This window comes from Ursus arctos, unplaced genomic scaffold, assembly GCF_023065955.2.
Source record: "Ursus arctos isolate Adak ecotype North America unplaced genomic scaffold, UrsArc2.0 scaffold_6, whole genome shotgun sequence".
Lineage (NCBI taxonomy): Eukaryota > Metazoa > Chordata > Mammalia > Carnivora > Ursidae > Ursus > Ursus arctos.
Window position 1 is genome coordinate 51,316,134 of NW_026623078.1, and position 15,724 is coordinate 51,331,857.

Below are 15,724 nucleotides of genomic sequence, written 5' to 3' on the forward strand. Positions count from 1 at the left end.
ATGAGCTTTCACAAGAACATTCTGTTTGGATTTTTTGTAATCCACCTAAAAATCCTCTGAGCCGTTGTCCCAACCTCATTATACGCTGGGACAAGAAATTCTAATATAGAGGGCCAAGTTTTTAGAGCCTGTTGGGAATTCTGTCACTAAAAAGCTACAGACAAAATGGGAAGATGGTAGGAGGTTACCGACACCCGGGTAGAAGAGCATTCAAGAGAACGTACTGGCATTCTTGTGGGAAGGGGGGCTTGGCCTGGGGATGAGCAAGTTGCATCTGTATTTCACATGGGACAGGATTCGCCCACCGACCTTGACTAGAAGGTTCCTACCCTGACCTCATTTCTAGGGAAGTTTGTGGATTCACCTTGAAAAGGTTTTAAACATGAACAGGAATTAGAAATGAGTAGCCCTATTGGAAGGAAAGCATGTGGGCTTTCTAATTTCTTGGGGCCCCTCTACACGCAAGTCTCAATTTGAGACAGACACTCTTTTTCAATAAAATTTCCAAACAAATAAGCAGAAGATACATTTGCTTTTTGAGGAAAATAAAGAAGGGGTGCCCTTGGATACTTACTGCCCTTTTCTGGCTAGTTCAGATGCCACTGAGAAGTGGCTCCGGTCCGCACATGGCCCTCCCGTCAGGCAGTACTCCTGACCCAGGAGACCACACCCCGCCTTCCGGTAGTTGGGGGAGCCAGACAGTGAGGCTGGGTGGTGTCCCTTCACACTGGGCCCCCGCCACACTAGTCTGTGTAGATGGTCTTTGCTTGGCAATAGCTTACTCTTCTTTCTTTATCTGTGTGTGAAATCTATGGAGAGAAGGAGAATTAAGATGTTTCTAGACCAATTTGCTGCCTGCAGGTGGAACCTTATAACTATTCCAGGCTACAGGAAATCCGCTGTTTCTTTACCTACAGAGAGAGCCCTCCAAGGAACCATATTCCACAACCTTCCATGGTATCCTGCTTCCTCACTGCAGCCTAGGCTCACAGAGGGTGGGTGGGCTCTGGAATCAGGTAAACCTGGGTTGGAGACCTAGCCCCCGTGTCTAAGCAGCAGGAGATTGTGAACAGTGGAGCACACTTGCCTCCTCATCCTGCCTGGGAGAAGTAAGTGGAAGTGGAGACAGGGTAACACCATGTCAGAGTCGCCTCGGTCCCCTCTGCCTGTAGTCATTAGCTCCTCTGAATTTATGTAAAGGGAGGGACTAGTCCTTCACTTGCACAATTGCTGGGCGCATTAAATAAGCTGAATGCCTTGTACCCATAGGCTGGCCCTTTATAGTCCGTGTCTCTGGAAATGATTCCCTGTTGTTACCCAGCTACTGTTCCGGAGAAGAGGAGTGGGCTCCAAATTTAACACTGTTCCTCTCCCTCTAGGGGCTGGGCCTAGAAACCCTCAGGGCTCTGGCTTGCTTCTTGCAGCCACACCTTCCTGACCCCCTGGGATCAGTGACTTGACGGAGTGTCTGTCCCAGGCTTGTCCTCCAAGAATCTGCTGCTGAGGCAGGATTGGCTCCCACATGAGTCCCGGCCCCACGGCCTCCCCACGAGAGTGCTCTCAGCCCCAGGCTGGAGGGTCCGTGGTTCCCAGAGGAAGCCGCCCAGTCTAGAATCCTGCGCTTAGTCCTTGGCCTTGCCTGCACCTCCTGTCCCCTGGGTGAGAGCCGAGCCCCCACCCTGAGGAGGAAGGTGAAGGGAAGCCACTGCTGCAGTTCACACCACAGCCATGTTCCCACGAGGCATCAGACACCACAGTCAGGCCACGGAGCAGGCCAGCCCCTGGCAAGCCCCCGCTCGAATAGGAAACCAGATCCAAAGCTCCCCTCCCGGGACACTGGAAGGGAACACTCCCCTCTCGCTAACCTAATCAGTATGTCCATGTCACCGATGTTTACACAACTGAAGCTGGGGTGGAAGGGGAGACATTTGTCTGGCTCCAGCTCCGCTCCAAAGGGAAGCACTCAGCTTGGTAGGATTGGGAAAGATTAAAAATAACTCCTCCATCCTTGTCAGAACTTTGCCTCTCCTTTGCGACACCCCATTTAGCATCTGGCCTCCTCCCCCGACCAGGCCCCACCTCCTCCTCCTCCCGGTGCCTCCGCTGCCCTGGGCTGGTTTTACAGATAACTTCCCAGCCTGCAAACACCTGCGCCCTAAGAGACCGCCTCTCCTTGGGCGGGGGAGTCTGCGTCCCCTGCACACAGGTCCCTTGTAGCAGGAGCACAGGAGGCTCGGGCAAGGAAGTCAGAGTAAAGCTATTTGCGAGGCTGCCAAAAGGATCACGTTGATTTATAAAGTATGAAAGTTTGCCATTTATGAATTCACAGGGAAGGAGTTATTGCCCATGTTTTGCTCCGGACGAGCTTATTACATTCTCAATTCCAGTGTGAAAAATGAATTGCAGGGAAAATGGGTCACTTTTCCCAAACGTTGAAAGTGCTGTGTTTAAGGTTTCAGTAACCCCTCCGTTCGGTCCCCCACAGGCTGGGTGGTCGGGTCTCTGGAGATCCTCGGCAGCCCCGCGAGTTTGGTGCGCAGTATCGGGAACGGAATTGCCGACTTCTTCAGGCTTCCGTATGAAGGGCTGACCAGAGGCCCGGGAGCCTTTGTGAGCGGCGTTTCCAGAGGGACAACATCCTTCGTAAAGCACATTTCCAAAGGTAGCTGTTCTGGTTCCTTTTCATAACGCCTCATTTTTATTCCTTCCCTTATTTTTTATTTTTAAAGAACACACTGAAGTTTTCGGTGCGCGACGTGCCTCTGCCTTTGCTGGGCCTGTTGGGTTGCAGGGAAATGCTGGATCTGTAACAAAGCTCACATAGAATGTCTTATGTTTTAAACAGATCACTCTTTGCCGGCAGTGTGTGAAAATGTTTCAGAAACTTCAGAATTTTAAACCTCCCATTGGGAAAACAGAGATTGGCTCAACTGTTATTCCATGTGATAAATACAGAAATATTAAAGGTGTTCAGGACTTCTGCTAAACATCAGAAACCCTACACTGTGTTGCCTCATCATTTTTTTTAATGTAGATACAGTTGTCATAACTTTTGGAAGGAGATGGGTACGTTTTGACACGGAAGCCGCTCTGGCGGGGAGCAGCCGGCCTCCGGCTAGCAGGCCACGTCAACAGTGCCATCTTGTGGCCCAGACGGTCCGCCAGGCGCAGAAGCCAGGCTGCTGCCCACGTGAAGGGCATGTTTTCGTTTTATCCGTGTGTGCCTGACGATATTTTGGTCAGGTTGGCAGTGACTTGGGAACTAACAAGGGCCATCTGAGTCCCCTTTTCTTCTCAGCAGGAGGCAGGGAAAACAGGGCAAAGGGCTTCTCCCCCATAAAAGGCTTTTTTAATGTCAACCGTGCTGCAACTCTGTAATGATGGGCAGGTTATAGAAGTCTCTGGAAGACTCAAAAGAAGAGGAGCTTGAAATATGAGCACCCATCCTCTGTAGGGGGGTGGGGGGTGGGCTGGCAGGAGAACGCAAGAGCATAAACCGAGTTGTGTGGACAAGGACAGGCTCACTCCCCCAGGCCCCAGCCGTCCAGGAGGCCTGCGAGCTGAGAGCCGAAGAAACTCACAGATGAGTCACTGGTGGATTTCTCACTCACTTGAATCTTCGTGGTTCTGTTGTTTTTATTTTCAAATAAGACACCCAACACCTGCTAAATTGAACCCCGTGGTAATTTTAGCATAGTGACTCACTGAATGTTTTTTTACACTTGTTCTCTCCTTCTCTTAGCAAAAATCTGTTTCGTTTTTTGGTGTCTGTGTGTGCGCATGGACGTTTTCTTTTTAGATTGCTGGTAAAGGTGCAGCTGTAACGACATCTTCCATGTCTTCTTGGAACTAAGTGTCCACTAACAGGGGTTCATTCGTCAGTTTCAGGATCTGTCCATTGATGTCTTTCAGTCTTGCCTCACTGAGATCTCTGCAGACTTGCTAGAGGGGTTGGGGACTGTTTTGAGCAAGATGCTGAGATAGCCTTTCTTAGGAGAACCAGACAAAATCATGGCTTTCACATGATTTATTCCCTTTAGTGTCCTCACTTTTTTCAGCTAACATCCTGAGAATCAAAACTACACATCTTGTCTGTGGCCCGATCATTGGTTCCTCAGAATGTCAAATGATAAAGTTTAGTGGTGCCCTTTGCTTAAGGAGGGAATAAATTTTATTCCTAAGTAGAATTGTTTCTTTACAGTCTGTCTCAGATTCAGCAACATAACCTTAACCTTTAAAATCAGAACAGAGTTTAACCTTCAACACTGGGCCTCAAGGAGGACTTCAAAATTAACTGTGTTAGCCAGTCCTTGACAACCCCACCATAGTGGATGGTAGTTTCATCTGAAACTCTGGGCATTTTTCTGGCAACAGAGATTCTCATCCTACCCCTTTCGAGGTGTGCCATCATCCTTATAAGCAAGTGTTAATCTTCACCTCATTTTTTTAAAGATTTTATTTTTAAGTAACCTCTACACTCAACATGGAGCTCAGACTCACAACCCCAAGGTCAAGAGCTGCACACTCCCCCAGATGAGCCAGTCAGGCGCCCCTGCCCCTCATTTCCTTAAGGCTGTTGCTTCAGGCTGCCCAAAGGAAGCCCCCATCGCTCGCCACCTCGGCATGTGCGGAGGCACAGATGTGCTGCCACTGCCACCCCACCGCCCTCTGGGGACCGCTCCAGGGGAAGCCAGCGGGTGGGTAACCAGAAGGCCAACCCGTGTGCTCTTGCACCCTCAGGCACCCTCACCTCCGTCACCAACCTGGCCACAAGCCTGGCGCGGAACATGGACCGCCTGTCGCTGGACGAGGAGCACTACAAGCGGCAGGAGGAGTGGCGGCGGCGGCTGCCCGAGAGCCTGGGCGAGGGGCTCCGGCAGGGCCTGTCCCGGCTGGGCATCAGCCTGCTCGGTAAGGGGCTGCAGGGGACCTGCGCGGGGTGGGGGGCGGGGGCTGTGAAGTTTTCGCCCTTTCTGCAGACGGGGCCGAGGCTTGGGGGGGTGCGGCTGGGGGGTCAGGCGCTCGCTCTGCTTCCTACCCCGCATCCCAGAGCCCCTGTGCGGCTGTGAGGGGCCTTCCCAGGCCCTGCCCGGTGGGAGGCTCACCTGCACAAATGCCCACGCTCCGCCCTCCCGTGCTCCCAGTATAAACCCCATCTCTGCCCTCGGGGTGGCTCTCCAGAAGAGCGTCGTGCCAGAGGAGGCGCGCTGAGCGTGAGGGTGTCAACACAGGGACGGCAGCCCACGGCCGTTTGCTTGTGAAAGTGAGTAACGGGCGGCCGTCGGAGGCACCGTCCCCTGCCCGACCACAGACGCTGCAGACGCTCGCCTTTGTTCGAGAAGCGCTTGAGCAACGTGCAAATGTCATGTAAACTTCAGTGAGGAGCCCAGCTTTCGCCTTTTATTTTTCCAAGCGTGCCGGCTCAGCCTGACTCAGTAATTACCAGTTGTCAAGCAGCCAGATGGTATAGTTAGAAGTGAAGATTGCTGCGGATATTTCCAAATACTACAAATGTTCGAAAAATAAGTTGCTTTGGAAAACTCTATAAAAAGGAAGCTTCAGAGCTGAGATTTTGCAGAGCAGGGTTTTCAAGGGTATCTTTTGTTTATTTGTTTGCAAAGGAATTTAAAACTGTATTGCTTGGCAGCCTGCCTGCCGCTCATCGGAAGGAGTGTGCATCTCCCAGAGATCAAAGAGCCCCAAAGCAGGGAGAGCAGAGGTCAGAAAAGATGAGCTTGAAAGGATTTGTCCTCTCTCCAGCGTGCAGTTCTATCCACAGCCCTCAACTCGCAGCACAGCCAGCTGAGGCTCTGGGAGGAAGTAGTACGAAGTTACAAGCTCAGGTTAAGTTACTAGAGATTGTGTAAGTCATAACATTCTGTGGTGATGCGTGGAAACTGGAAGACTATGACCTGGGCTGGAACTGCTGGGTAAAGGAGTGCTCCGGAAGGCCAGGGGAAGGCGTGGGAGTGGACCACGTTCCAGAGGAGCCAGCAGACTCAGGCTAGGGTGTCCAGGTCCTTTCTTTGTGACCTCAGACACATTCTTACCTTCTGTAAACCTGGGTTTCTCCTTTGTAAATTGGGGCTGGTAATAACATTATTAGAGGTAATAATAGTGGTCCATAATGGGCCAGCCATAGGGTCTGTGTTTGGTAAACAGCACCGCTCATGCCATGCCCTCTATTCTGGGGAGAAGAGCCTCCTTCCCACCACGCAAGCTCTTTTGGGAGTTTACAGGTGCCTAGCAGAGAGGATCTGAGCTGGCTGGCCTGTGGCTACGTCCATTCCAACGAGTCTGTTGTCTTCCCACCCAGAGACGCCCTCACCCACCACCCGGTTGCTACTGTATAAAATTGTGCCTGACAGTAGAAATCCGTTACGGGAGGAGCCATGATCTTCCCTTTGTGGTGTGCCACTTTTAATATGGCGCCTATTGTTAACCGGGCTAGAAAGTCCTAAAACTTTGATCTCTGCTGTAGTCGTGTCTTACACATCCTCATCCATGCCAGGGAATCATTCAGTCTGTCTGTAAAACTTCAGCAGGCTCGCAGTCTTTCTGCCTCTCTGGTCATTTCCAAAAACTCAGGAGTTCTGTGGATGACGTAGATCCCTCCTGGGTGTGCAGTGACCGCACCTGCAACCTCTGGCCTGACCCCAGACCCCCAGGAGCCCTGCCTCCAGCAGCACGCCCTGAGCCACGCACCCATTTCTGTGCTCCTGAGACAGGCTAGTTCCCAGTGGGCATCTCAGAGCTGGCTCAAACCAGCTTCCCTCCCTCTCAGAACGCTCTGTGTCCCACTTCACCCCTGGCTCATCTCAGAACGTCCCGTCCCGGAACTACCTGCTGTGTGGCAGGAAGACGAGAGGAAGAGTAGGACCAATCTAGTCCCCTCACCTGGAAAAGCATAGATTTATTACCGTTCAATTTAGCCCCAGAAACGGTGTTTAAAACTGCTAAATGCAATTAAGTGCCTGATTGAAGTTAGAGCTGTTATCATATTGTTTGAAACCCCTGCTCAGTGAAAGCAAAATACTACTTCCTCAGTTTCTTCCTCTGTGAGAAATGTGAACAACCCACTTAGTAAAACTGTCTTTAAAGAACACGTCAGCGTTGACAAAGCGTTTTCACGTGTGTCCTCTTATTTGGTCTACAACCCAAGCATGGATGTGAGGTGAAGTGACTTGCCCAGGTCAGACCTCCACCAGGACAAGAGCCTGGGCTTTTCCTCATGTCACCCACCCTGGAGGGCTCCGAGCCTGGAGACAATCAGGATGTGGGGAGACTGAACAATTGAAAGTTCCAGGGTAGGAAAAACACGTTTCCCCCAAATGTTTATGGGTTTGGCGGGCCTTCTTGCCTCTGTTTGGCCCTCGTGGGGACACAGCGGAGTGTTAGGAGGTACTTGAAAAGTCAAAGGGAGTCTTTAGCTGCCCTGGCCAGCCACATGGCCCCGAGTCAGCAAGGACACGCCGGCCGGCCGAGAGATGCCCCAGGCTCTTAGATGAGCCTCCCCCCCTCAGTTTTGAGAAAGCAGTGGCTTTGGGGAAGATTCTGTTTAGCCTGCAGAAGTGGTGATAAGGCTTTTGCACATTTACCAGATCCGTCCCCCAGACACCCCCCTTTCTACTGCAGCCTGGGGTCTGCGCTGAGAGAGGATGTGAGCTCCGTGTCACTGTCGTACTCCGTGTTCCCTCCCAGACGTGACTTCTCTCTCGTGAAAACCCAAGGCAGGAAGTCAGAGCTCGCCTCTCTGATCCCCTTCTCCTTGGGCTGCTGCCTGACGTATGAAGCATTGCTAGCTTTCCCAGCAGCCACCCCCTCCGTCTCCACAGCCACTCTGGGTATGCCGCGTGGCATCCCAACAAAACAGGCCTCTACCAGGTGCATCAGGACGTTTCCCTGGAGTGAGGGAGGGAGCGAGCGAGCCGTGCCCCCAGACACGGCATTTCTGAGCAGTTCCTCTGCTGCCACGATCAGCCGTCAGCGGCCTGGCCGCAGCTAGTGGCGAATTTCGGAATAACAGACGTGCTTCCTTCTCAGTGAACTAATCTGTTCTGGTCAAGAAAGGCTAGCCTCAAGCTGGAATACTGAATGTGCTGCGTGTAGGTCTCGTTTGTCTCTGAAGTGGTGAGCTGTAGCGTCAGGCCTGTGCCTCTGCTGTTATGATTAAAAAAAAAAAAGTCCAAAATAAAATTACAGCATGTGGTGAGGGCAGCACCAGAATAGCCACAGAGGAACTTCCATGGATGAGTAAGCCTGTGTTTTCTGCCCAAGGCTGGGAGCTAGTCATGGAAGAGGTAAAGGAGGGCCCTTCCAGTTCCCTTGCCTAACAAAGAAAGCCCTCCTCCTCCTCCGACTAGAGGGGAGCGAAGGAAAACCCCCCAATTTCTGCCCCACCCAGCACACGCAGAGTCCAGGGAAACCCCCCTCCCTCCGAGGCGCACTTCCTTCCTCTCCTCCCTTCATCACATCACAGCCGTCTCCATGTGGCCGCCCACCCCGTGGGCCGGATGCCAACAGACAAGTTTGGGGATCAGTTTCCACCACTTAGAGCCTCAGAGCAGAGTTCGAGTAGATGACAGTAAATAATTTACCAGTTGTGGGATTTAGCTGGATTAGACTTAATAAGAGAGCCTTCTGAAGCCCTGCGAGAAGCTGCCTCTCTCCAGGCCTGGGCTGCAGACACCACAAAATGGCTGCTAGGCTCTCACGGCCTCTCTGGTCTCCAGCTCGCACCTGGTGACCAGTGAGGTGTTGGTGTGTGTGACAGGCCTTCCCCGTTCCGGGGTCTGGTGCTGGGCGAGGGCATGCGATCTGACAGCTCCCTCTCTACCTCTCCGAATCTAACACCTTGTCATGAGGCTCAGATTTTCCCCTCTCTGGGCTGCCCAAATAGTTTATCTGTCAAAGCCACAGTAACTGAGCCTTCAGTGTGGCCGGTGGCTGGAGAAAGTAGAAGATCAAAGGGGAGTTTCACTGTGATACCTGTTTGCACTTAGGAGTTAGAAGTTAGAGCTCGGTGTGGGTCCTCACGGTTATCAAGGGTAGGCCTGACACATTAAAGGGAAGTGGGAGATCCTCAAGGAAGTAACCACCTGCCCCCCGACTCAACTTTGAACTGTCTGCTATGAGATGATTCGAAGAGAAGACCCCGGGGTTCTTAACTGCGCTGTGCACCAATGGTGGCCACCCGCCCCCCCATTAACATTTCCCAGCTGCTGTGACCTGACCTCACGCATGGAGAGCAGAGCCTCAGAGCCCTCTGACTTCAACAGGAGGCAAGCTCCCCAGCCCGAGTGCCAGGATGGGGTGCGTTGAGGGCTGCGACGCAGGGATCGCTCAGCCCTCCCCGGCCAGGGCAGCAGGGGCCAGCTGGGAGCAGCTTCCTCCGCCTCCCCAGTCAGTACTTTAGAAGTCTGGGGAAGCGTTGGGTCTAGGTTGAGAAACAGACCTGTCACCTCAGGTCATTCTTAATCTGTCAATACATAAATTTCAATGGCTCTGTCCAAATTCAGAGGAACAGAATCTATGAAGAACATTCCCTTTACAACTGACCTGAAGGAACTGGCCTTTGTTTTACTGGATTTTGTTCAGGAGATATTACTTGAAATTAGCAGGTCATTAACGGAGACCTGGAAATCTCCATTTACCCAAGAGGCTTTGAATTAGTGGCATTTGGCATAATGGGATTTGACATGTACTAAAATTTCTACCAGGGGGACTGTGCATTTTCCATTAATCCTAGCAGGTTTGAGTTGAAAACAGAAAATTCTGTCAAGAACTGTAATGAAATTTTTACCTCTTACTGAACTAGAGAACCTTCTACTCCATCACTGGAAAAAAAAAAATCAGGACTGGTGAGGCCTTTACTAGATATCCTCACGGGCCCCTCAGAGTAAGGGGAGTGAGGAGGAGGGACCCACAGGAGCTGGTCCCTGACCGGCCCGGTTGCCCTCCGGGAAAGCGTGAGAGCAGACTAGTGAGAGCAGGGTTCGGTAGCTGTTCTAAAGTGAAGAGTAAGTGGCCAAACCTCAATTGAAGTGGGAAGGAAGGAAGTGTTTCTAAGACTGGCAAAAGGAAGAGCCTGTTTTATAAACAGGATCAGTGAATAGCTTGGTGGTGAAGAGCTGGGCTGTGACTCTGCCTCTCCAGACTCGAATCCTGGCTCCAGCACAAGACAGCTGTGTGACCTTGGGGGCAAAACTCCTTAACCTCTCTGTGCTCAGCAGCCTTATCTAGGAGATGAGAATGAAAACCATGTCTGACTCCTAGGATTATGAGGATTAATGATCTCATATAGTAATACTCTTGATTCAGTCCCCAGCACATAGTAACCACTCAAAACAGATTAGCTATTATAGAAATAATTGCAATATCAACAATTACTCTTACATATTAACATATTAATATTATTAAAGAATCGCTCTAATCATTATTAAAAGGGAGAATAGGGAAAGGGGATGGCCTCTTCCAATTTCTTCATGCTCCTAATTTGGTGAAAATTGATTAGGCTGAGAAGGCTTGCCCTCTCCTGAGCAATTGTTAGCTCTCTTCCCTAGACGGTGTTCCCTGGTTTCTGGACAAAGGCATGTGAGCGTCACTTCAGAACAGTCTGACATGTTTATTAAATTCTGAACTGAACTTCACAGATCCTCACTGTGATGGACCAAACCCAGTCTGAACATTGTGTTTTGATGACGATCATAAATGTCTTAATGCCCAGTGAACTTACATAATTGGTAAATGAATGTATAGTAAAGAACTTTGTAATGAGGGTGGGTTTTCATTTTCAATCCAAACAAAACTGTGTTCTGGATTGTAGGTTTTGACTTTCTCAGGATTTTAAGCCTCAATCCTCACTAGGGGCTTTTGCTGTTTTTCAGGTGCAATTGCGGGCATAGTCGATCAGCCCATGCAGAACTTCCAGAGAACATCCGAGGCTCATGCTTCAGCAGGACACAAGGCCAAGGGCGTCATCTCAGGCGTGGGCAAAGGACTCATGGGGGTGTTCACAAAGCCCATCGGAGGAGCCGCTGAGCTTGTGTCACAGACTGGCTACGGTAAGTCGTGGGGCACCTGTCAGGCCAGCTCAGACATGACCCACTAACTTGCGTTATTATACCAAGGACTCCGAGATAATCTAGGCCTTCACATGGCAAAGCAGCGAAAAATAAAATGGATGAACCTATAAAAAGATAAATAGCTGTCTTTCTCACCTCCTTATGCTTATTTATGGAAAGAGGAGAATCGTACTACTAATAATTATAATAATTATAGACCCAAGAAATCAATTAGTTTCATTAGATCTATCTCACAGAATCTTTTTACAGTACATCTAATAAAATAGACTTTAATGATTGCTTCTTGGCCTTTTGGCTAAGATCAAGTGTAAAATAGACTTTAATGAGAAGTAGCCAGTTAGAGGTCGAGGACAGATGAGAGCAATGTGTAGAAAATATTGGAGCAGAGAATAGAATTAGTCCTTTTTCTGGTGACCAGTTGGAAAGGAAAAATCGGTTATAAGGCGGGAAGATATCTGTGACGCGTGTGTATTTGGAGAACGAGAAAGCGCGCGCGCCCACAGAGCCCAGCGTCTGCAGGCTCTGCTCTTGCCGCTGGGCCGAGTGTCCGGCCGCCGAGTGTCCGGCCGCCGCAGCAAAGGCACGCGATCTACAGCTGAGCCCCGGTCCCAAGCAGGCAGCTGTGCAGCTCGGGCTGGCGGCCCGGATGGTGGCGTGCTGGGGCCCGTGCCGCACTTGCGCGTGCGCGGGAAGGGAAGCGCCTCGGCCCGCGCTGCTCTTCTCCATTCTCGGCGGAGCACGTGGAAGTGACGTAATAAACCGGTGGCTGGAGCTGTTATCTTGTGACCTGAAATCGGTGTCGTCGCTTGGGTCAGGGAGCAGGCTGCCGAGCCCGCATCACAGACCACAGGCGGGCGCTCGCCTTTGCCAGGCAGGCGTCCTGCATCCCAGTCGATCTGACAAGAGGCGGCCAGGTCAGGGCATGAAAGCAGTGTCTGAAAGGAAGAGAGTGGGAGACGAGTGGCCGCACTCAGCCAGCCATCCGGAAGGTTCCTTTAAGAGACCACACAGACGCAAACATGTGTTCCTCCTCGCTTTTCCCCTCGCCGCCCTCCTCGTTTCTCTCCCTCTGCTTCTGTGAATGACGTTTTCACTCGCAGAGAAACAGAGCTGCTGCTGCCCGCCGGCGGCCCGGTCAGATCCCCCTTACCAAGCGCTCACGCGTTCTTCAGAACTGTCCGTGTTGCAGTGGACTCCAGCGAGGTGAAGTCAACTCATCCTTCATAAAGTCCTTTGGTGTTGAAAATGCCATTGTCCCTCCCCGCGAGTTTCCCAGGGCTGAGGACCTCTCCCTTCTGGAAGAGCATCTCAGAACAGGGCTTCACATGGCCTTGTTGCTTTCCATCATTCTTGTAAAACTTTTATTACTGCACTGAAGGTTTTACAAACCACTAACTCTTAGTCTAATGACTGTGCCTCGTTTATAAACATTTACAAGCCCCCAGAAAGCACACATGCTGCACCATCTTTGGTTCTGGAGAGGCTCCTTAGAGGCCTGCGTGGCTGCTGCCGGGTGCCCTCGTTTGGTGCTGGCACCGGGGAGAACGTGGAATAAACCAGAGGCCCCGAGAGTGCTCATAAATGTACATGGGTTCATGTTTAACAGCTGGATTAAGTCACTTAAATACTGTATCTAGGCAAAGCATGTGCCTTTGTGCACATCTCTGTGTTGTGTTTATGTGCCCAGCCACAGCACAGATACGGAAGTATCGTAACATGAAGCAAGGAAGTCAGCTAACAGTCATGACTTTATCACATAAATTGTAACAGTGTGTGAGCGATTGCTCGGGACTGATTACTCCCAGGAGCATTATGCTTCCATTAATTGCCAGTCCAATCGATGCTTGGACTGTAGTTCATTCATTTTCAGTCTGTAGCTAATGTAAGATCGCCAGAGTTAAGAGCATGGCCGTGTTTAATGATTATCTATACACTTGCTTCCAAAGATTTGACATCATTTTGGATCCTGTAGCGCTTTATGGATGGCTGTAAGCGGATGACATCACTACAGCATGGAACTGGCTTCCAGAAAACAACTAGTAAAACTCCCTTACTTCTCTTACCACAGGTATTTTACACGGAGCTGGACTTTCTCAGCTTCCCAAGCAGCGCTATCAGCCAAGCGATCTGCATGCTGACCAGGCTCCAAACAGCCACGTCAAATACGTCTGGTAAAATTATCTAGATGCTTGCTCAGCTGCACATGGATGTTAACGGGCCGTGCTTCCAGGGGAGCCCAAGCCTGCTTGCGGCAGCTCAGGGGCATCCCAGAGCCCGGGCGAGGCCGCCATCCCCAGATGCGGGGCTGGCCGCAACTCCCAGCCTCTCGCACACCACTCGGGGGACACGGCACACTGACCGAGGAGCCCAGGCCTGTGAGGGGACCCGGGATTCCCTAGAGAACCAGCCTTCTCATCAGGGGGGACATTTCTATTGGGAAGAAAAGGAGCCAAGGGAAATCTTTGTCCCCAGGAGGAACTGGGCTCTGTTGGCCAGAATCCGTTTGAGAGCTAAAGTGACAATTACATTTCAAGCTAAAAGTAATAATCAGATTGGTGAGAGCCCTTTGCCTTTGGGGAACTGTGAGAACGCCCCAGTCCTTGGTACAGTGAGCGCTGGTATAGGACCATCTTTTCCAAACTGGCTTCTCGCCTCCCTTTTCCCTTTTGAAACAGGAAAATGCTTCAGTCTCTGGGCAGACCGGAAGTCCACATGGCTCTGGATGTAGTTCTGGTGAGGGGCTCAGGCCAGGAGCACGAAGGGTGCTTGCTGCTGACATCAGAAGTGCTCTTCGTGGTGAGTGTCAGCGAGGACACGCAGCAGCAGGCCTTCCCCGTCACGGAGATCGACTGTGCACAGGACAGCAAGCAAAGCAGCCTGCTCACCGTGCAGCTCAAGCAGCCAAGAGTGGCCTGCGATGTGGAGGTACATTTCAGAAAACACCGGGGAAGTTGAGATGCGGGCTGACCGCTGGTAAGCAGGCATCTATGAGCCTGCAGCCTCTGGCGGGGCTGCTGGAGACGAGGAGGGCTGTCAGAGGAAGCAGGGTGAAGGGGCATGGGAGCCAATGCAGAAGGAAGTTGGGGAGCCCCAACCCAGGTGTGTATGGGAGCCTTTCCTAGGAGAGCCCAGCAGTAGGCCAGATGGACTCAAGGCCTGGGGTTAAGCCACCATTTGAACTGAACAAGGCTTGGCTGCCATGGGGCAGGGGTGCTGAAGTAGACAGGACAGGACCACAGAGCTCCCACACAAGCAGGGCTGCACAAGAGGGCCAGGGCTGAAGCAGCGATTCCACGCGGCTGCGCCACAGCGCAGGCCGGGTCTGCTGTAGCGGACTGGAGATACAGGAGACGACCGCCACAGAGGGGAGGGTACCATGAAATGAGGTGCAGCCAGTAGGCCAGACGTTCGCAGTTTCACAAACCAGGAGGTCTCACTCACCCCCTCCCCTCTTTCCACCCCAAGACTTCAGGGGTCAAAGTGTTGTGCATAAAATCTCTTTCCTTCCATTGTTCTGTATGGCTGTGTTCCCTTTTCCCCAGGACAGATTCCCATCCCTTAAGTAGTGGGGTACCTCCTGGGGGTGCCCCTTTGGCTCTTGGGGCAGCTCCCTGGCCACACAGCTTCTGTGCCAGATGCTGGCTCCTGGCCACACAGAAGTTGCTGTGGAGTGGAAGCTCAGGCAGGGTACAGTGGATGTCCGGGGTCAGAGGTGAGCCCTGGCAAGAGTGGCACCAGCTTCCTACAGTCCAGCTTTGGGGGAGCAGGTGCACCCAGTGGAAAATGGCTCTCTTGCGCCTGCCTCCCTGCTAACTGCCTGATGCATAGAGGCTTTAAGAGTTGAACTAAGAGACATCTTTTTCCACACAGCAAGACGAGTGTAAGTCAGTGGCAAGCTGGAGCCTGCTGGTCCTAACCTGGGGCACAAGTGGCACAGCAGAGGACAGCAAACCTGCCTCTAGCAGGTCCTGCCCAATTCATTCCTTTCTCCCTGGTATGGGAGCCTATGTTTCCCTCGCACCACTGTTTGGGTAAAATTATCTGAGAAGATGGAAGGCAGCCAACTACAACAACTCTGAGATTTCTCTAGCTTCTTGGATCCGAATCAGTCAGGCTTTAAGCTGGGGCTTGGCACTAGGCGTACATTGCTGCCTTGAGTTGATGACTTTCTGGGAATAAACAGAGGTCAGATGTCCAGGCTGACTTTAGATCTGCCAAAATCTTCTGATCCAATTGACAATAAAGCAGCAGTGATCTGGCTACAGAATTTGGCAGGGGATAGAGTATCATTATCTTCAAGTCCTTGGTCCTTAACGAGAAACTTCCAAGGCCCTAAGGAATATCTAGGACCATCATTATCCCTTAGCTGCTTGGGAAATATTTCATATCTTAAGCTGAGTGGAGATTCAGCTTTTGCTGTTAAACTGTCTCTCCCCTCTTCAACTGTGATCCTTCTCTCTTTGGCTTGTTTGAGGAGGGTACTGTGGGGAATTATCAAAGCTGGAAAGGAACAGACCTGCTTCTCTAGGGGTGAATGAGCCGATAGCTGGAGTCACCACTCCTAGAAGTTGCCAAGGTTAATTGAGACCACGGCATCAACGAAATTAGAGGCAGAAGTAGCACTGACACTCTGGACCCCA

The 15,724-nt window shown here is 51.5% G+C and overlaps 1 protein-coding gene across 18 annotated transcripts in view; it reads left to right on the plus strand.

Annotated features, from left to right (window-relative positions):
- The window catches only part of VPS13B (vacuolar protein sorting 13 homolog B), a 765,680-nt gene that overhangs the window by 746,257 nt on the left and 3,699 nt on the right, over nucleotides 1-15,724 (plus strand). For all 18 annotated transcript variants that reach the window (XM_044382679.3, XM_048212588.2, XM_048212589.2 and 15 more), the window contains 5 exons: nucleotides 2,486-2,662; nucleotides 4,741-4,911; nucleotides 10,887-11,063; nucleotides 13,153-13,255; nucleotides 13,760-14,009. In XM_044382679.3, the coding sequence (XP_044238614.2) occupies nucleotides 2,486-2,662; nucleotides 4,741-4,911; nucleotides 10,887-11,063; nucleotides 13,153-13,255; nucleotides 13,760-14,009 (878 nt within the window). The remainder of the gene's footprint in view (nucleotides 1-2,485; nucleotides 2,663-4,740; nucleotides 4,912-10,886; nucleotides 11,064-13,152; nucleotides 13,256-13,759; nucleotides 14,010-15,724) is intronic.